We start from the raw sequence: 15,002 nt of genomic DNA, 5'->3' as shown, positions 1-15,002 counted from the left end.
GAAGAACGGCGGAAGAATAATAAATAATAATACACAAAATCATACATTACGTGGTTAATAATTGTTCATTTGGAACACACGTGGCATTAAATTAATGGGATAAATACTGTGGGTTGCTTCGCTAAGTAATGGAGTCCCGATATTACCGCATTTGGCTACAAACGGCTAACAAAGGCTGGCTAGTTAGCATTTTAGCTAATATAAACTGGGAGGACTAACAGAATTATGTACCGATCTCTCACATTAATTAAAAAAAGTCTTATTTACATGCAGAGTTAAGCTCTGGCGTTTAAGTGAAATGTAGCCTAGATATTATGAGATGCTGTTGTGGCATTAAAAAAAAAAATAAAAAAATCATTTTGGCTACAGGGAATAATGACAGTCCCCGAGATGACTAGCTGCTGGGGGTGCTGGGACACATATATATATATATATATATATGTTACAGTACGTTTGGGTAACTCAGTACGTTCATTGTAAGAGCGCTTGTTTTGTCGTTCACCACCAGATGGCGACGACAGCCATTCACTAGTGAAGGCGCTGACGTCACTCGTTTGCGACTCTCTTTCTTTATTTACTAGCCTAGCTCGGCAGTGTTTAGCCATTAGCTTACTATGAGCTAGGGAGCGCTCCATTGTAGTCACTTGGACAGGGCGTTTATCGTGGGCTTGCCCAGGCCGTTGCATTCACCACGGCTTCGTAACTCACGCGGCGCTCCGCCGGCCGCGCGGCCCTGGCCAAGGTCCGCTGGCCTTCGCGCCGCTTGCAATGTCGTGGACAATCGAGCGGCTCCGCCTGGAGGACGTTGTTGTGCTCAAAGCGACCGCTTGTTCCGCCCCGTGCCGCACGACGAGTGCTCCGTTTCTCGACCGTACTGTTTCTCTATCAAACCGTGACATATATATATATATATATATATATATATATATATATATATATATATCAACATGGGAGTAGACAAAGAGCCTACTTGCTTTATGGAAATACAGCATATTTATTATTATTTGGAATAATAACAAATACTGTCCATAATAGGCCTAACAAACATATAACAACTTGAGAAAATATCTGCTTCCATTAGGACAGATTAATAGTGAAAGGACCACCGCTCATCGAGGTGCTACATGCCTGAAGAAGGTCTATGATCAAAAGCTTGCACTTTATTTAACTGAAAATAAAGAACATGATTTTGCACACTTTTGAGTGTGCGGAGGCTCCCTTAAATCTTTCATTAGGAAAGATTTAAAATAAACTTGGCATTCAATCACAAACCCCAGCATCCCTATTCTAAGGGGATATTCACCAAAAGTAGCAGATTTACAAGCTCATTACAAGATGCTAGAAGAGCTTGTAGATCGGCTATTTTTGGTGAAGAGAGTTGGTGTATAAATATAACTCAAGTACAGTGCAACTCAAAGGTGTTTTACAAAGCAAGCATGGAGGCATTAGAGGGTCTAAATTGGTTTAACTTAAGTAATATTGATACATTCTAAATATTATCAAAGTATTCTTAGGCACCCCGGACTGGTGTTATTGGCCACCCTAGTTCACTATGGGAAACCCAGCTGTTATGATAGTACTTGAGACACTGATGGCTTGTTGGAGATGTGTGGCACACAAGCCATAGTCAGCCAGACCTGCCGGATTTCAGCCGGATTTGGGCCATAACAGCCGGATGGGCCATAACCGGCTCAAACAGGTTTGGGCCAAACCTGTTTGCTATGTGGGTTCTCTGGCCGTTGTTGCATGCATTTGGTGGTCACTGTTGGCGTGTTGGTGCGGGGGTCTGGGAAGCACTGTATAAAGGACGTAAGCTACTATGTGCTCGTGTACAAGTTGGAGCGCTCCTGTGTGTCTGGGGCTCGCGCTGTCTACAGATGTGCCGCTTCGACACTTCGGTATTTGATGCGCGCGACGCCGTCAGCGGTGATATTGTGATTGTCTGCTGCAAAAATCTCCGCCGTTTTGTCTGTCTCATACAAAGAGTTATGGGGTCTCATACTATGACTAGCCCTGCTGCTAGCTGCATCACACACTGACTGACTGACTGTTGTCAGCGCATTCGCTTCCTCACTCTCTATACTACGGAGCGCACCGAGGCTCAAACATCAGCTGCGTTAATCGCACGTTAAAAAAATTCTCGGCATTAAAAGGATTGTGAGTTAACTAGTTAATAGCGCGCTAAATTCGACAGGTATAATATATATATATATATATATATATATATATATATATATATATATATATATATATATATATATAATATATACAAGTAAGACTCCCTAATCGGGAGATAAGCCACCGTCAGGTCGCAGCGTGATTTTAGGCCAAAATGTGTAGAAGTGTGGAAAAATTTGTATGTAAAAATCGGCCTGATGGTGGCGCTATATGGGACAGATGCATGTTGATGAGATGAGTGTAGCCATACTGTGTAGCGATTTGCGTGATTTTAGGGCAAAATCTGTAGGAGTAGTGTCCAAAAATGTGTTTTAAAAAATCGGCCTGAAGGTGGCGCTAAATGGGACAGATCCATGTTGATGACATAAGTGTAGAGCAAGTGTGTACCGATTTGCGTGATTTTAGGGCAAAATTTGTAGGAGCAGTGTCCAAAAATGCGTTTTAAAAAATCGGCCTGAAGGTGGCGCTAAATGGGACATATCCATGTTGATGAGATGAGTGTAGACATACTGTACCGATTTGCGTGATTTTAGGGCAAAAATTGTAGGAGCAGTGTCCAAAAATGTGTTTTTCAAGAATCGGCCTCATGGTGGCGCTAGAAGAGGGCCATGTGAGAATTGATGGGTGGTTTGGCAGGCAAGGAGTATGTGTGCAAAATTTGGCATGGTTCGGGGCAACGGTTGCGGAGATATGAGCAGGGCAAAAGAGTGACGTGTGACGTGTGACGGAGGGACAGACAGACGGACAGACAGACAGACAGACAGCCGGTGGAGGTTTTGGTAGTAAGTGCGACCTGACGGTCGCAATAATATATATATATTTATGTGTGTGTGTGTGTGTGTGTGTGTGTGTGTGTGTGTGTGTGTGTGTGTGTGGAAGACACCTAATTAGACTGGGGGCAGTGTGCACAATAACTGAACGCTGAACTGTAAAGCATTTTTTTGGTTTGCCTCCAAGTGATAACGTATAGCGCTGACGTGTGTGTGTAGGGATATGTTTTGAGCGGTGCTACTAGAAGGAGCTAAGCTCCAACATCTAGCTTTGTTCGTTGTTCGCCTAGATATGGCCTACATCTTGGCACAAATGGCTAAAAGTTTGTTGTACGCCCCAGGTCCCATTGGCCAAGCTTCGCAGGACGCGCAGTGATTGGCCAGCGGGACGCTTGATGAAATTAACTCATAAATAGCACCACTCACTTCACACTAGGTGTGATTTTTTTAAACTACAATCGTGTGGACAGGATTCATTGGGAGAAAATATCCATTTAGAAATAATAAATAAACTGTTTCTACCCAGTTTTAACAATGAAAGCTGGATTGTCCTCAGTTGTTAGTTGATCAAAGCATTTAGAGACTGACGTTGTGAGTCTAACAGACTCCAAGGTTGAACCACTCACCTGCACACTTGGTCCTGCTGATGAGGGGGGGTCCGGGTGCCCCTGTGCCTCCCTCTCCGGGCCGGGTCAGCAGAACACTGATACGGTACTCTGTGTCCGGCTCCAGGTGCCACACCTTGTAGGTGAGTGAACCCACTCCGTGGGTCTCTGTCCAAGGTGACTGGCTGGCTCTGTACTGGATCTCCCGTCGAATGACAGGACCGTCCCCCACTATAGAGTTGGTGTTGAGCTGGATGATCAGGTAGGTGGGCCCCGCACGCAGGAGCTGAGGGGGAGCGATGGGTGTGGGGGGCACTGCAAATGAGGAGACAGGGAAGAAGCGATAAATACAACTACACACACCCAGTTTAACTGTTATCACTACAGTACAAATAGACAGTAAATTAATAGAATGTTCATAGATTAGGGTCACAGAGAAAAGCTGATCAACTACGTATTTCAAATTCGGGTTCCTTGAAACTAAAAGATTTGAGAATCACTAGTTTGATTAAACAAAACACAATATGTCATCACCCTAAAATCGGTTACATTAGGCTGAGTCTTCTATCTTCTTCAAAACAAAAGAAAACTTTTTAAACCAAAGCTTAAAGTGCAGCACACAGACAGATAAGAAACTGTGAGAAGAAAGGAAAAGAGCTGAACAAAAGAAAAGTCAAGGATTTCAAAGGCTTTTTAAAATAACATTAGGTCTGCTCTGCTAGGGCATCGAATCAGAAGAAATCTTTTAATCATCGGGACCATGAGAGGCCCTTGAACGGAGCAAATCTTAATTTCCATCATAATGAAGCTGAATAACGGCATATTTGCATGAACGATTGCATTACTATTTTTGTGCTTTCCCCTTAAAAGAACCCTGATGGATAATGTGACTCTTATCAGACGAGGGAAACCTAATTATTAATTAATGAAACACATGTGTGCAGGCCAGGGGTGTCATTTGGGTTTTCAGGCAATTGACACCCCCCATTGTTCACATTACATACAGTATAATCTCAAGTTCTTTTATGCATATTTTCCACAACTCTTTTTTGCAGCTTAACCTTATGCCAGCACTATTTAACTTTACTCTTCTACCCCGGATTTGAACCCGGTTTTCTGTGCAAGTGCAGATTTTCTTTTACAATTGAGCTTGCCTTAATAGAGCTTGCCCTCTTGCTCAGGGGATAAATTTAATCAAACTTCTTCAGTCAGATCCTGTGTCTAGGTGAGACATGACCTAAATGACCTAAATGTCTCAATAGAAGAGCTGGGAGACAAAATCACAAAAACCACCCCAACTTTGTATAAGTTATATTGTATTGACATGGACACAATTACATTTTATTCCTTTTTTCATAGCGCCTCTTTAACGCTGAATGCAATTCATGCCCGTCCATCTATATGTGACATGTGACACAAATATAAATATGCTTTTTTTTTTCTTTTTCAAAACCATTTTCAACCTGGCAGCCCTATATTGGACATTTCAAACATGTTCTCTCCCGAAAATAGACATATTGGATAGGGCTGTCACAACATTTTATGTGACGATTAGACAATTATGAAATAATTGTGGCAGGCCTAGTATTGGATCGACTATTTCAGCTATTTTGTAACTGGGCCTAAAGTGGTAACTTATTTTTGCCACCCCCCATTTATTTATTTATTTTCTGAAACGACGCCTCTGAATGTGTGTAAACAACTGCTGCTACATATATATTGCTGGAGGACACTGTCACTAATGTAATGACTATTATATATAGGACAGACTGAGAGAGTTACAAGGACAGAAGAAAGCAAAGTGTGGGTGGTTGAAATAAAGTGTGTGTGGGTTTAAGGGTCAGTTAACACAGAACGCATGTACCATGCAATCATAATGTCTTTTATTTACTGTGTATGTAAATATGTGGGTGCATGTGTCTTGAGCGAGTAATTGTGAATGCATTTCCCACAAGAGAAATGTTGGAGGCGGAGCATCCTGGGGCCATTTGATGAGACAAGTTGGCAGGTGCCGCCCGCAAGTTCATTTGCATACTTGCTGTACATGACGTTCCTATACGGGTATATCCGCCAGGCAGTGGCGTAGGCGGGCGAGCGTACTCTATGAATCGCAGTAGTTGTGTATGCACCGTGCTCGCTCGCGCCCGCGTAGCTTGAGAGAAAATGTCTCAGTGTAAAATTTTAATTTGTCAACTAAAACTACGGTATGATGAAAAATGTTTCTTCGACTAAGTTTTTTTACTGACGAAAACTAAATACAAGCTAAATATGTTAATTTAATTTCGTCAACAAATAAAAACTAGACTAAAATGGTAGGGTGGGACTAGTGGAGAAGAGATCCAGTAGAACTAAATAGTCCTTTTATGTTTCGTTGCGCTCGGGTGGGCTCTGAAAATAGTAGGTCTACAAGCTCACAACGTGTCGCGCTGTGACGTGTTGTGACTTGTGAGCTTGTAGGTCGGCTATTTTCAGCATGCTACCAAGTCTAAAATCAACCATTACGACCATCAAGGCCCGCCAAAATACATTTGTACAAGCTAAAACTTGGTGTGTTGTGTGTGCACAGTAACAGTATGTCCCGCAGCCGTACCTCTGACCATGAGCTCTCCGAAGTTGGAGACGGCGGCTCCGCGGGAGGACAGAGTGACGCAGCGGTACAGGTCCTGCTCGCCGCGCTGCGCTTCCACCTGGAACGTTGCCATCAGCCTCTTGTGGCTCAGCCTGGAGAGAGAGGCCGTGTCCAGCAGCACGCCGTTACGCCTCTGTATGACACACACACATAGACACAACACACACACCGTTACACTCTGTATGACACACACACATAGACACAACACACACACACCGTTACACTCTGTATGTCACACACACAAAGACACAACACACACACCGTTACACCTCTGTATGTCACACACACAAAGACACAACACACACACCGTTACACCTCTGTATGTCACACACACAAAGACACAACACACACACCGTTACACTCTGTATGTCACACACACAAAGACAACACATACACTGTTATGGCCCTGTCAGTCACCAGTGGTGTAAAGTAACTAAGTACATTTACTACTTTACTACTTGAATTCCTTTTTTCTATTGATTACTCACGCAATGAAGACTTGAATTCAGTAATATGTTTTAGTTTTTTGTCGCATTCCTAAGACAAAAAAATGTATAGAAATAGAAAATAGAACATTTTTCATTTTGGGGGTGAACTACTCCTTTACTTGAGTGTTTCCAATTTCCAATGATTTTACTTCTACTCAATTAACTCTTTGAGTGCCACCCCGTTCACCACTAGAGGGCGCCCAGTGGCCATAGAAAATCCCATAGAGATATGCTGGTATATGCAGAAGCCCTGCAGCCATGACTTGCCTGAACACTTTCCTTTGTGCATGTACAGGAAGAGGATGAAGTTAGCTTGAAGTTAGCTATTGGTTACCAAGCATTTTAGAAGCCTTATTTTCGTCAACTTAGCCATGATTAAACCTTGCACACCTCATGCATGGGAAAAAAACAGAGAAGAATGAGCTCTAAAAAATCCAATGCAATCCTGGATTGCATTGAAGTGGATTTGTGCAGTTTGTTCATAGCTTTCAAACAAAAAAATCCGATTGGAAATCCGTTCAGGCATTCTTGAGATAATCGCCATTATGTTTTACATGTTATGTAAACAAACATGGCTGCCCTGTATGTTAGATGGGGTTGTATGGGGGTGGAACATGCAAAATCGTGATTGAAATCATGTTCACTAGATTTGATGGGGTCCAAAAAAAAATTTTTTTTTAAATATCCCGAACATGTTCGGGATAGGCACTCTGGTATGCGATAATATATCCCGAACATATTCGGGATAGGCACTCAATGAGTTAACATTTCGGATCTCATCCAAATATTGTAATTTTACTCCACTACATTTATTTGAAAACTTTTGTCACTAGTTACTTTGTAGATTTGGATTATTATATTAAAAAAAAAATACATTAACCACATCAGCCCGATATACATTTCGGTCATTTGAAAATAGTCGATCTACAAGCTTACAATAGGAGCTTGTAGATCTGCCACTTTCAAAAGATTTTAATACATTTTACATTGTGGGACATTGTGCATAATAAGTACTTTATTGCGACCGTCAGGTCGCATTTACTACCAAAACCTCCACCGGCTGTCTGTCAGTCAGTCAGTCTGTCTGTCTGTCTGTCCGTCATGTCACACTTTTTCCCAACTCATATCTCCGCCACCGTTGCCCCAAGACATGCCAAACTTTGCACACACACTCCTTGCCTGCCAATCCACAACCTCCACCTCTCACGTCATACGGGCAGCCATAGTTACACCTGGAATGTTGAATCTCCATATATGGAGATAACCTACGCATCACACAAAGTCTGACCTCACCAGCCCATACTTGGGCATGGACGACTTATATCTCCATATACGGAGATGGCCATATAGTGGGGAGCATTCCCCACTAGCTGAGTATCTTAAGATGGTTGGATGTGATGATAAGCTATAAGCTTAGTTGATCCTGGCGATAAGGTCTGAGTCGAGGAATGCTCTCTTCCCTGGTGAGAATTGCCCCTTTGTATAGGGCTTGTTTGTGTATTGTATGACATCACGCCACATCATCAGCTGTGGACTCTGTGATGTCATCGTATCTCCATATATGGCCATCTCCGTATATGGAGATATAAGTCGTCCATGCCCAAGTATGGGCTGGTGAGGTCAGACTTTGTGTGATGCGTAGGTTATCTCCATATATGGAGATTCAACATTCCAGGTGTAACTATGGCTGCCCGTATGACGTGAGAGGTGGAGGTTGTGATATTTGTGGAGATAAGCGACCAACGGTCGCTTATCTCCCGATTAGGGAGTCTTACTGGTACCAATACTTGTACTTTTATTCCGGACCTTTACTAGTAACAGAGTATTTCTACATTGCAGTATTGATACTTTTACTCGAGTAAAGAATGTGAATATTTTTTCCACCAGTGTCAGTCACACACACACACAAGGACACAACACACAAAGGGAAGACAGCCATGAGCTGAAGCCAGATGAGCCGCACATCATGTAGGTGATTGTGTTTACCTGAGCAGCGTGAAAATCCCATTCCACAGATTGTAAGTGTGTAGTGGCATGTGAGGCGGAAAAAGAACATGGAGGAAATTGGCTGGAAGAAGGGTGTGTGTGTGGGAAGGGTGTGTTTAGCTAGATGGAGGGAGGAGATAATAAAGATTAGCTACACGGAGGGAAGAGATAATCAAGATGTGATAAATGTCACATTAACACAATTAGTGCCTCTTAATCTGAAAGTTGCTTGGTGCCTCGGTGCCACGCCGTTTCCTCCATAGGCCGCCGCTATTATTTTGAAGGGCCGGAAGGGGTTTGTTTTTGTTTTTTTGGATTATCACTTGACGGCAACGATTACGTCATCTAGTCACATGACAGTGTGGGCCCACAAGAGAACATGGCTGCGCCCACCTTTTGTGTACAGTATGGAAGAGTGGAGACCATCCTTTGTATAAGAATGTCCCTTTTGGAGAAAATGAAGTCTATTTATGGGCCTCTCAATGGATTTACTATGGAGGACGTTAACTTCGCGTGCACGCCCGACGTGCGTTGTAAACAAATCGCGGACATTGCCGATGCGGGCGGGACCGGAGCGACGTACAGTAAGTAATAATATCTTTACTGTATATACAGTAAGATTCACAGTCCTCACCGTCAACGGCGCCATGGTATTAACCCTTTCAATGACGGTGAGCGCCGTCAACAGCAGCAGAACAGTTAACAACTGGACATCGTCTTGTTGAGGCTGGGCGACAGAGGCGAGGGTGACACAGGCCTCCCAGGTGTTGTGTCTAAGAGAAGGCGTGAGCTGACAGCTCCTGATCTCTCCATGCTAATGTGTCGGCACTCCGGGGCGAACAGGCAATCGGTTCAACTAGCAGAATGGGAAAATCAGAAGGCCAGCAGCGCTTCACGACGAGCCCGCTGAAGGTGTGGGCTCTGCCGCTGCTCGCTCACACACACAGCAGAAGCAGGATATTATGTAAGCTGTCGCTCGCTGACGCTCCTCAAAATTGGGTTTGACATCTTAATGTTTGAATCGGTTTAACAGAGGGGAGGGTAGGAAAACCTAGAAAAGCATGTGTCACATTGTAGAAAACATTAAATTGTGCGTAAGGCTGGAGGTGGAGATTATTGATGGGTTTTAAAGTTTAGCTTAGACGAGAACAATGAAGCACGCACGAGTCGTTCATCCACTCACTAAAGAGACCGTGCGGGCTGAGGTCAGACGAAGAGCTCAGAATTTCACGTCCAATGGTGTAAACTAAGGAACTTTTAAGCTTTGGAGCATGATCCAGTGTGTGGGCCTTACTTTTCTTTATAAAGTTGAGCTTCCCTTTCTATTTGATTGCACAAACGGCCCTCTCTTTTGTGGGAGCCTCAATAAGGTTTCTTTTTTATTTATTTATTTAAAGCAATGTAGTTTGCATTCATAGTATTCAGGCCTGCATTGAGCCAGTTCTCCAGGGCATTCATCCATTGTGTATGTATTAGACGGCTCAGGGCTGCTGCATCTGAATTACATCCAGCATTAAAGAGTATGGACATCTTAAATGCTTTATAAAGTTTCTAGCTCTACACTAAGCCAACTATCTTTAATGCTGAAACTAAAGCAAGCGTACAGCCTGTCTAAACTAAATACATACTCCTCTGTTCTCCTGTCTGGCACTAAGCCCAAAATAAATTTCTAATTACACATTTTGGGTGTTAATTAATTCAGGATGAAACTGAGAGACGTGGATGATCTTAACGATCAACATATATATATAAAACCCTGCATTTGCGGCCTAAATTCGCTGGAGGAGAATATGATCCTAAATGTGAAAGAAGCATTATGCAAATACTTTGTTTTAGACTTCCTAAACGGAGACAGGAGTTGAGCAGAACCGATCCAAGGCTGGTCCAGAGAGAACTTCTATAGTGCCAGGTAGATGAAAGAGAGAGAGCGGCAATTAGCTGGCTCACACCACACAGCATCAACGATCAAACAGACCCCAGTACAACAAATGGAAAAAAACAGAAGGAAATAATGGGTTGTTGTGAGAAATCTCTATTTTCTGTTGTTTCTACTCCTAATGAGAGAAGTGAGGAGTCGGAGCAGGTTTTGGGGTGGCAGCTAGTGAGGCTGTAGGTGGTTAATTCCTGTCACATGATGGGTTAAATCAAATGCATCGTACAGCATATTATCAAATTACGAACGTGAAGTCACGCTTTGTGTGATTATATAGATCTACTGTAGAAGGATAAATTAAAATATTTGAAAACTTGTTGCTCGACTGAGATTGATTTTGCAGTATGGTAGCCCACAGACAGTCGACACACTACAAAAGCAAAAACACAAAAAATAAAAACATCTCACGTCATTTCATGATGAGCACACAGGCACATCCACGAGAAGACAAAAACATCTGAACAATAATTGCAGTGCAGAATAACAGCTCTCATTCCACTGGAGTGCGTCATTACGGCTGTCACCATCACATTCCAGTTGTCAACAAAATAATTGTGATTAAAAAGAAAATTGAACATAATGAATACAAATGACACTTCTAACAGTGAACATTTGAACATAATGACACAAAATTACATTTCTAATCTGCACAGGGCTGATATGACAAATAACTACGGCATAAATACAAAGAAACAACTGACTCGTGCTTGAAACTAGGTTACAGTGTGTGAATTTAATTGCGTTGCTCTGCCTGCATGTCTGCATGAGGTCTTATTTTGTTGAGCGTGTTATGAGTGTGTTCTTGTGTGAGCCCCACAGGTTTTGTTTGAATACTTAGGCCTCCTGGAGGAGGATTAATGAAGACTTAAGTACTTGAAAAACTGTTAATATGCCGTTTGAGCGCAAAAGCGAGTCATCACGTGTCACTTAAATTGCTGAACGTGAAGTTCAGTGTGTAGAAATCAGATGGATTTTGATTGCTATCAGTGTGCACTCTTTGTGAACCCACCTATGGTGATAAGCTGTAAATACTGAGTAAATGCTCTGCGTTAAGACCAGCTTTTACCTCATCGCATAAGATATAAGGTAGCAGTGCGCTCTGATTGGGCCAGACCACACATCATTTTAAGAGCAACACACCCCCTCCTCAGCCCAAGATCATTTGGTAATTACTCAACAGGGGGTAAAAAGAAGACTTGCGCTTGTCAGAAGATAGGACCCTCCATCTCACCTCCAGTAAGAAGGGCTCTGTTTCAGCAGTCTTGCCCGTGGCCACACACTGGAAGGTGGCGTTCTGTCCAGCGTTGACCTCCACATCGCCCAGTCGAGCAAAATGTGGCACCGTGTCTGTGGAAGAACGACAAACACAACACCACGGACATTAATCTTGAGATCCGTATAACTTCATGGTGTGACTATCCATGTTACATGAGTGATAAGTAATCTATTCAATGGGCCATATCACTCACTGTCTAACTAAATATTTACTTATCGGTTGTTCTTATGCTTTGTGGACGGTTTTGGTTTTGTTTTCCCTGTAACCTCACAGAAACAAGTTCTTCATGTGACAACCATGTCTTTTTAAATGTCTTTGAATGCATTCATGTCTTTTTTATATCTGTGTAAACAATCAACTACTTAAAGGGGAAGACCACCCATTTTCAATATTGAACTATGTCATTAATATACCTTAGAGGAGTTTTGTGGAAATAAAAAAAAAGTTCCCCCTCTTCTGTGTTGCCTAGAACTGGAGGACTGATTTTGGGGTTTGTATTGTAAAGTACAATGTGTGATGTCATCAAGTTGTAATTTGCAATACAAACTCCAAAATCAATCCTCCAGTTCTAGGCAACACAGAAGAGGGGGAACTTTTTTTCTATTTCCACACAACTCCTCTAAGGTATATTAATGACATAGTTCAATATTGAAAATGGGTGGTCTTCCCCTTTAATGTTATAATCAACTTTATTAGTCTTAAGTTGCAGTATTGTAAATTAATGATGCATTACACATACGGATACATTTGCAAGGAACAGGTCAGCAGTACGGATGCACCAGTGTCCCTGAGTTGGAAAGCCGCAAGAAGGTAAGACTGATGCAAAAGATGTGTCTGGAAGTGGATTCAATTCAGTGGTCCTGGACGCTTGTCAACAGCCCCAATGCAGAGACATATATAACTAAGACAAAATGGGAAAATGTACTGTGTATACAGTGCAAGAAACCTATTAGGTCTGACAGGGAGACAGGCTACCATTCTCCTAGTTTGTCAGCGGTATTAAATGTTTTACTCCAAGCATCACTCACCACTTCTGGATTCCAGACTCTATTACTTTTACATCCTTATTAAACTACCAGTAAATCCTTATTCTGAGCTCTGATGCTCCAATCTGGACAACTCCAAAGCTCTGCTGGACACCATCCAACAGTACTGTATATACACAGCATTAATGGACTGATGCTGGGATGCAGAACAAGCCTCATTTACAGTAAGTGACTGCAGTCTATTTCACACAGTGAATGTGAGAGTGCTAGAGTAAAACAAAGGGGTGCAATTATTACACAAGGAATATTTGTTCAAACAGAAACTTGTATCTGCTATTTTCTTGTTTTTGGAAATGTATTTTTTTGTCTACTATGACTATTTTTCTTTCTTTCTATCCAATGTTATTGTCTGACTGGAAGTTAAATTTAATCCAACCACTTCAACCAATTAATTTCTTTATAACAACACTACACCCAATGAATGAAATAATAAAAGACACTGTAGTGTCTGTGCTGTGAACAAAATGCTATGCCCCAAAAATGTGGAATGCGAAAAATGTAGGTCATGCGTTCGTGCGCATTGAGTAGCACGGCTTGGGTGTGACAAGTCGTGCGGTGAGAGCTGATGGTAGGTGTGGCGCTCCACCTCAGCAATCCATCTCCCAGGGGTCTAGCGCATTGTAACGGGCACAGACTCCTGCGTGTTACCGGCTGATACCGACAATAAGCCCCAACCTACTTGGTGCTTCTAAAACTTTTTCACCAAATTAATAATGTATTTGATAAAGTAGGAGTTTCATGAAAAAAATAAGAAAAATAATATATATATATATATATATATATATATATATATACATACATATGCCATTTACAGTATAACTTTTGCTCTGACATTTTTCATCCTTTCTGAATTTCATGAACTCTACATCATACTTTATTAGCACTTTCTCAGTTAAGCGACTCAAACATTGTTCTACCTTTCCGTGAATGGCAGTGCTGTGGCCATCGTTCTTTGCTCTAAAGAAATAACCTCCCCCTGGCTCTCCCATTTCCCATGAAGTGTGCAGGGGTCAGTGCCAGGGTGAGAGCTTTGTGTGTGTGTGTGTGTGTGTGTGTGTGTGTGTGTGTGTGTGTGTGTGTGTGTGTGTGTGTGTGTTGTGTCTTCTGTCCGACGAACTAAATAGATTTGAGGGAAAGAATGGAAAGAAGGCAATGAAAGAAAGGGCTGGTGTCTTCTTGTGACGGGTGATGGATAAATCCTTGCGCAAAGAGGACAACATAATGTGAGCGTACAGAGGCACACAGACAGAGCCATGACCCCCACCTCCTCCAAGCCTCTCGTGACTCACTGCTAACCAACAAAAGAACATCTCAAGGCTTTGAGAGCTAGCGTAGCCTTGTGACATCACATTAGCGGTGAAATAGCCTGTGCTAGAAGAGAGGCTGTCTGAATTAAAAGGTCAGCTATCCTGTTTCGGACGCGGCGAGGCTTTCAGCCGCGGCGCTGTGCTTTTAAAACACGCCAGGAGAGACACTTCATGTCAGAGACACTAGATGAACGCTCTGTTCTCGGCCCTCGACCTCGTCCTCTAAATGCCTCTGACACGTCCATCTCCTTCTGCAAAATGTTTAAAGGTCACAAAGTGATGGCGAGTGTGGGGCTCTGCTGGCCTAGTGGTCAGGGCGTATATACCACATATGGGCTCTAATGCCTTGCCGGGTTTGATTCCCGAGCTCGGTGACCTCTGCTGCGTGTCACTCCCCGTCTCTCTCCCTGTTTCCTGTCTCGCTCTACTATATACAATACACGCAAGGAAGACCAAAAAGTATCTTAAAAAAATAACAGAACAAAAAACTTAAGGGGGTGTACTTACAACAGGGGTGGTTTAACAGCACAATGTCGTCCAAAGCCAAGTAGCCCTGACGCTCCTCCGAAACGGTCGCCTCAAACACAACCTGTGAAGAGATATGAGAATATGAGAATCATATAATTAATATGATTAAAATGGTGGGTAGGTTGATAGAAGACAGAGTAAAAAGCAGGATGGATATTGTTGTCACCACACGTTAGCCTTGGGATAGAACTAGAAGTTGTTATAATCAAATTTACATATTCTGGGGTAATTACTATTACTATAGTCTACATTTCAA

The 15,002-nt window shown here is 42.5% G+C and overlaps 1 protein-coding gene across 1 annotated transcript in view; it reads right to left on the bottom strand.

Moving 5' to 3' along the window:
- LOC308293343 (receptor-type tyrosine-protein phosphatase U-like) overlaps window positions 1-15,002 on the bottom strand; it is a gene marked incomplete at its 3' end in the record, with an annotated part of 95,561 nt that overhangs the window by 68,958 nt on the left and 11,601 nt on the right. The window contains exons 2-5 of the mRNA XM_080735811.1: window positions 14,726-14,807; window positions 11,821-11,936; window positions 6,144-6,315; window positions 3,575-3,868 (exon numbers count right to left, since the gene is read on the bottom strand). Of these exons, the coding sequence (XP_080591937.1) occupies window positions 3,575-3,868; window positions 6,144-6,315; window positions 11,821-11,936; window positions 14,726-14,807 (664 nt within the window). The remainder of the gene's footprint in view (window positions 1-3,574; window positions 3,869-6,143; window positions 6,316-11,820; window positions 11,937-14,725; window positions 14,808-15,002) is intronic.

The sequence above is a fragment of the Nannobrachium achirus genome (genome assembly GCF_963921795.1).
Source record: "Nannobrachium achirus genome assembly, chromosome: 10".
Lineage (NCBI taxonomy): Eukaryota > Metazoa > Chordata > Actinopteri > Myctophiformes > Myctophidae > Nannobrachium > Nannobrachium achirus.
Note: the sequence above shows the minus strand (reverse complement) of the source record. Positions and strands in the feature narration are given on the sequence as shown.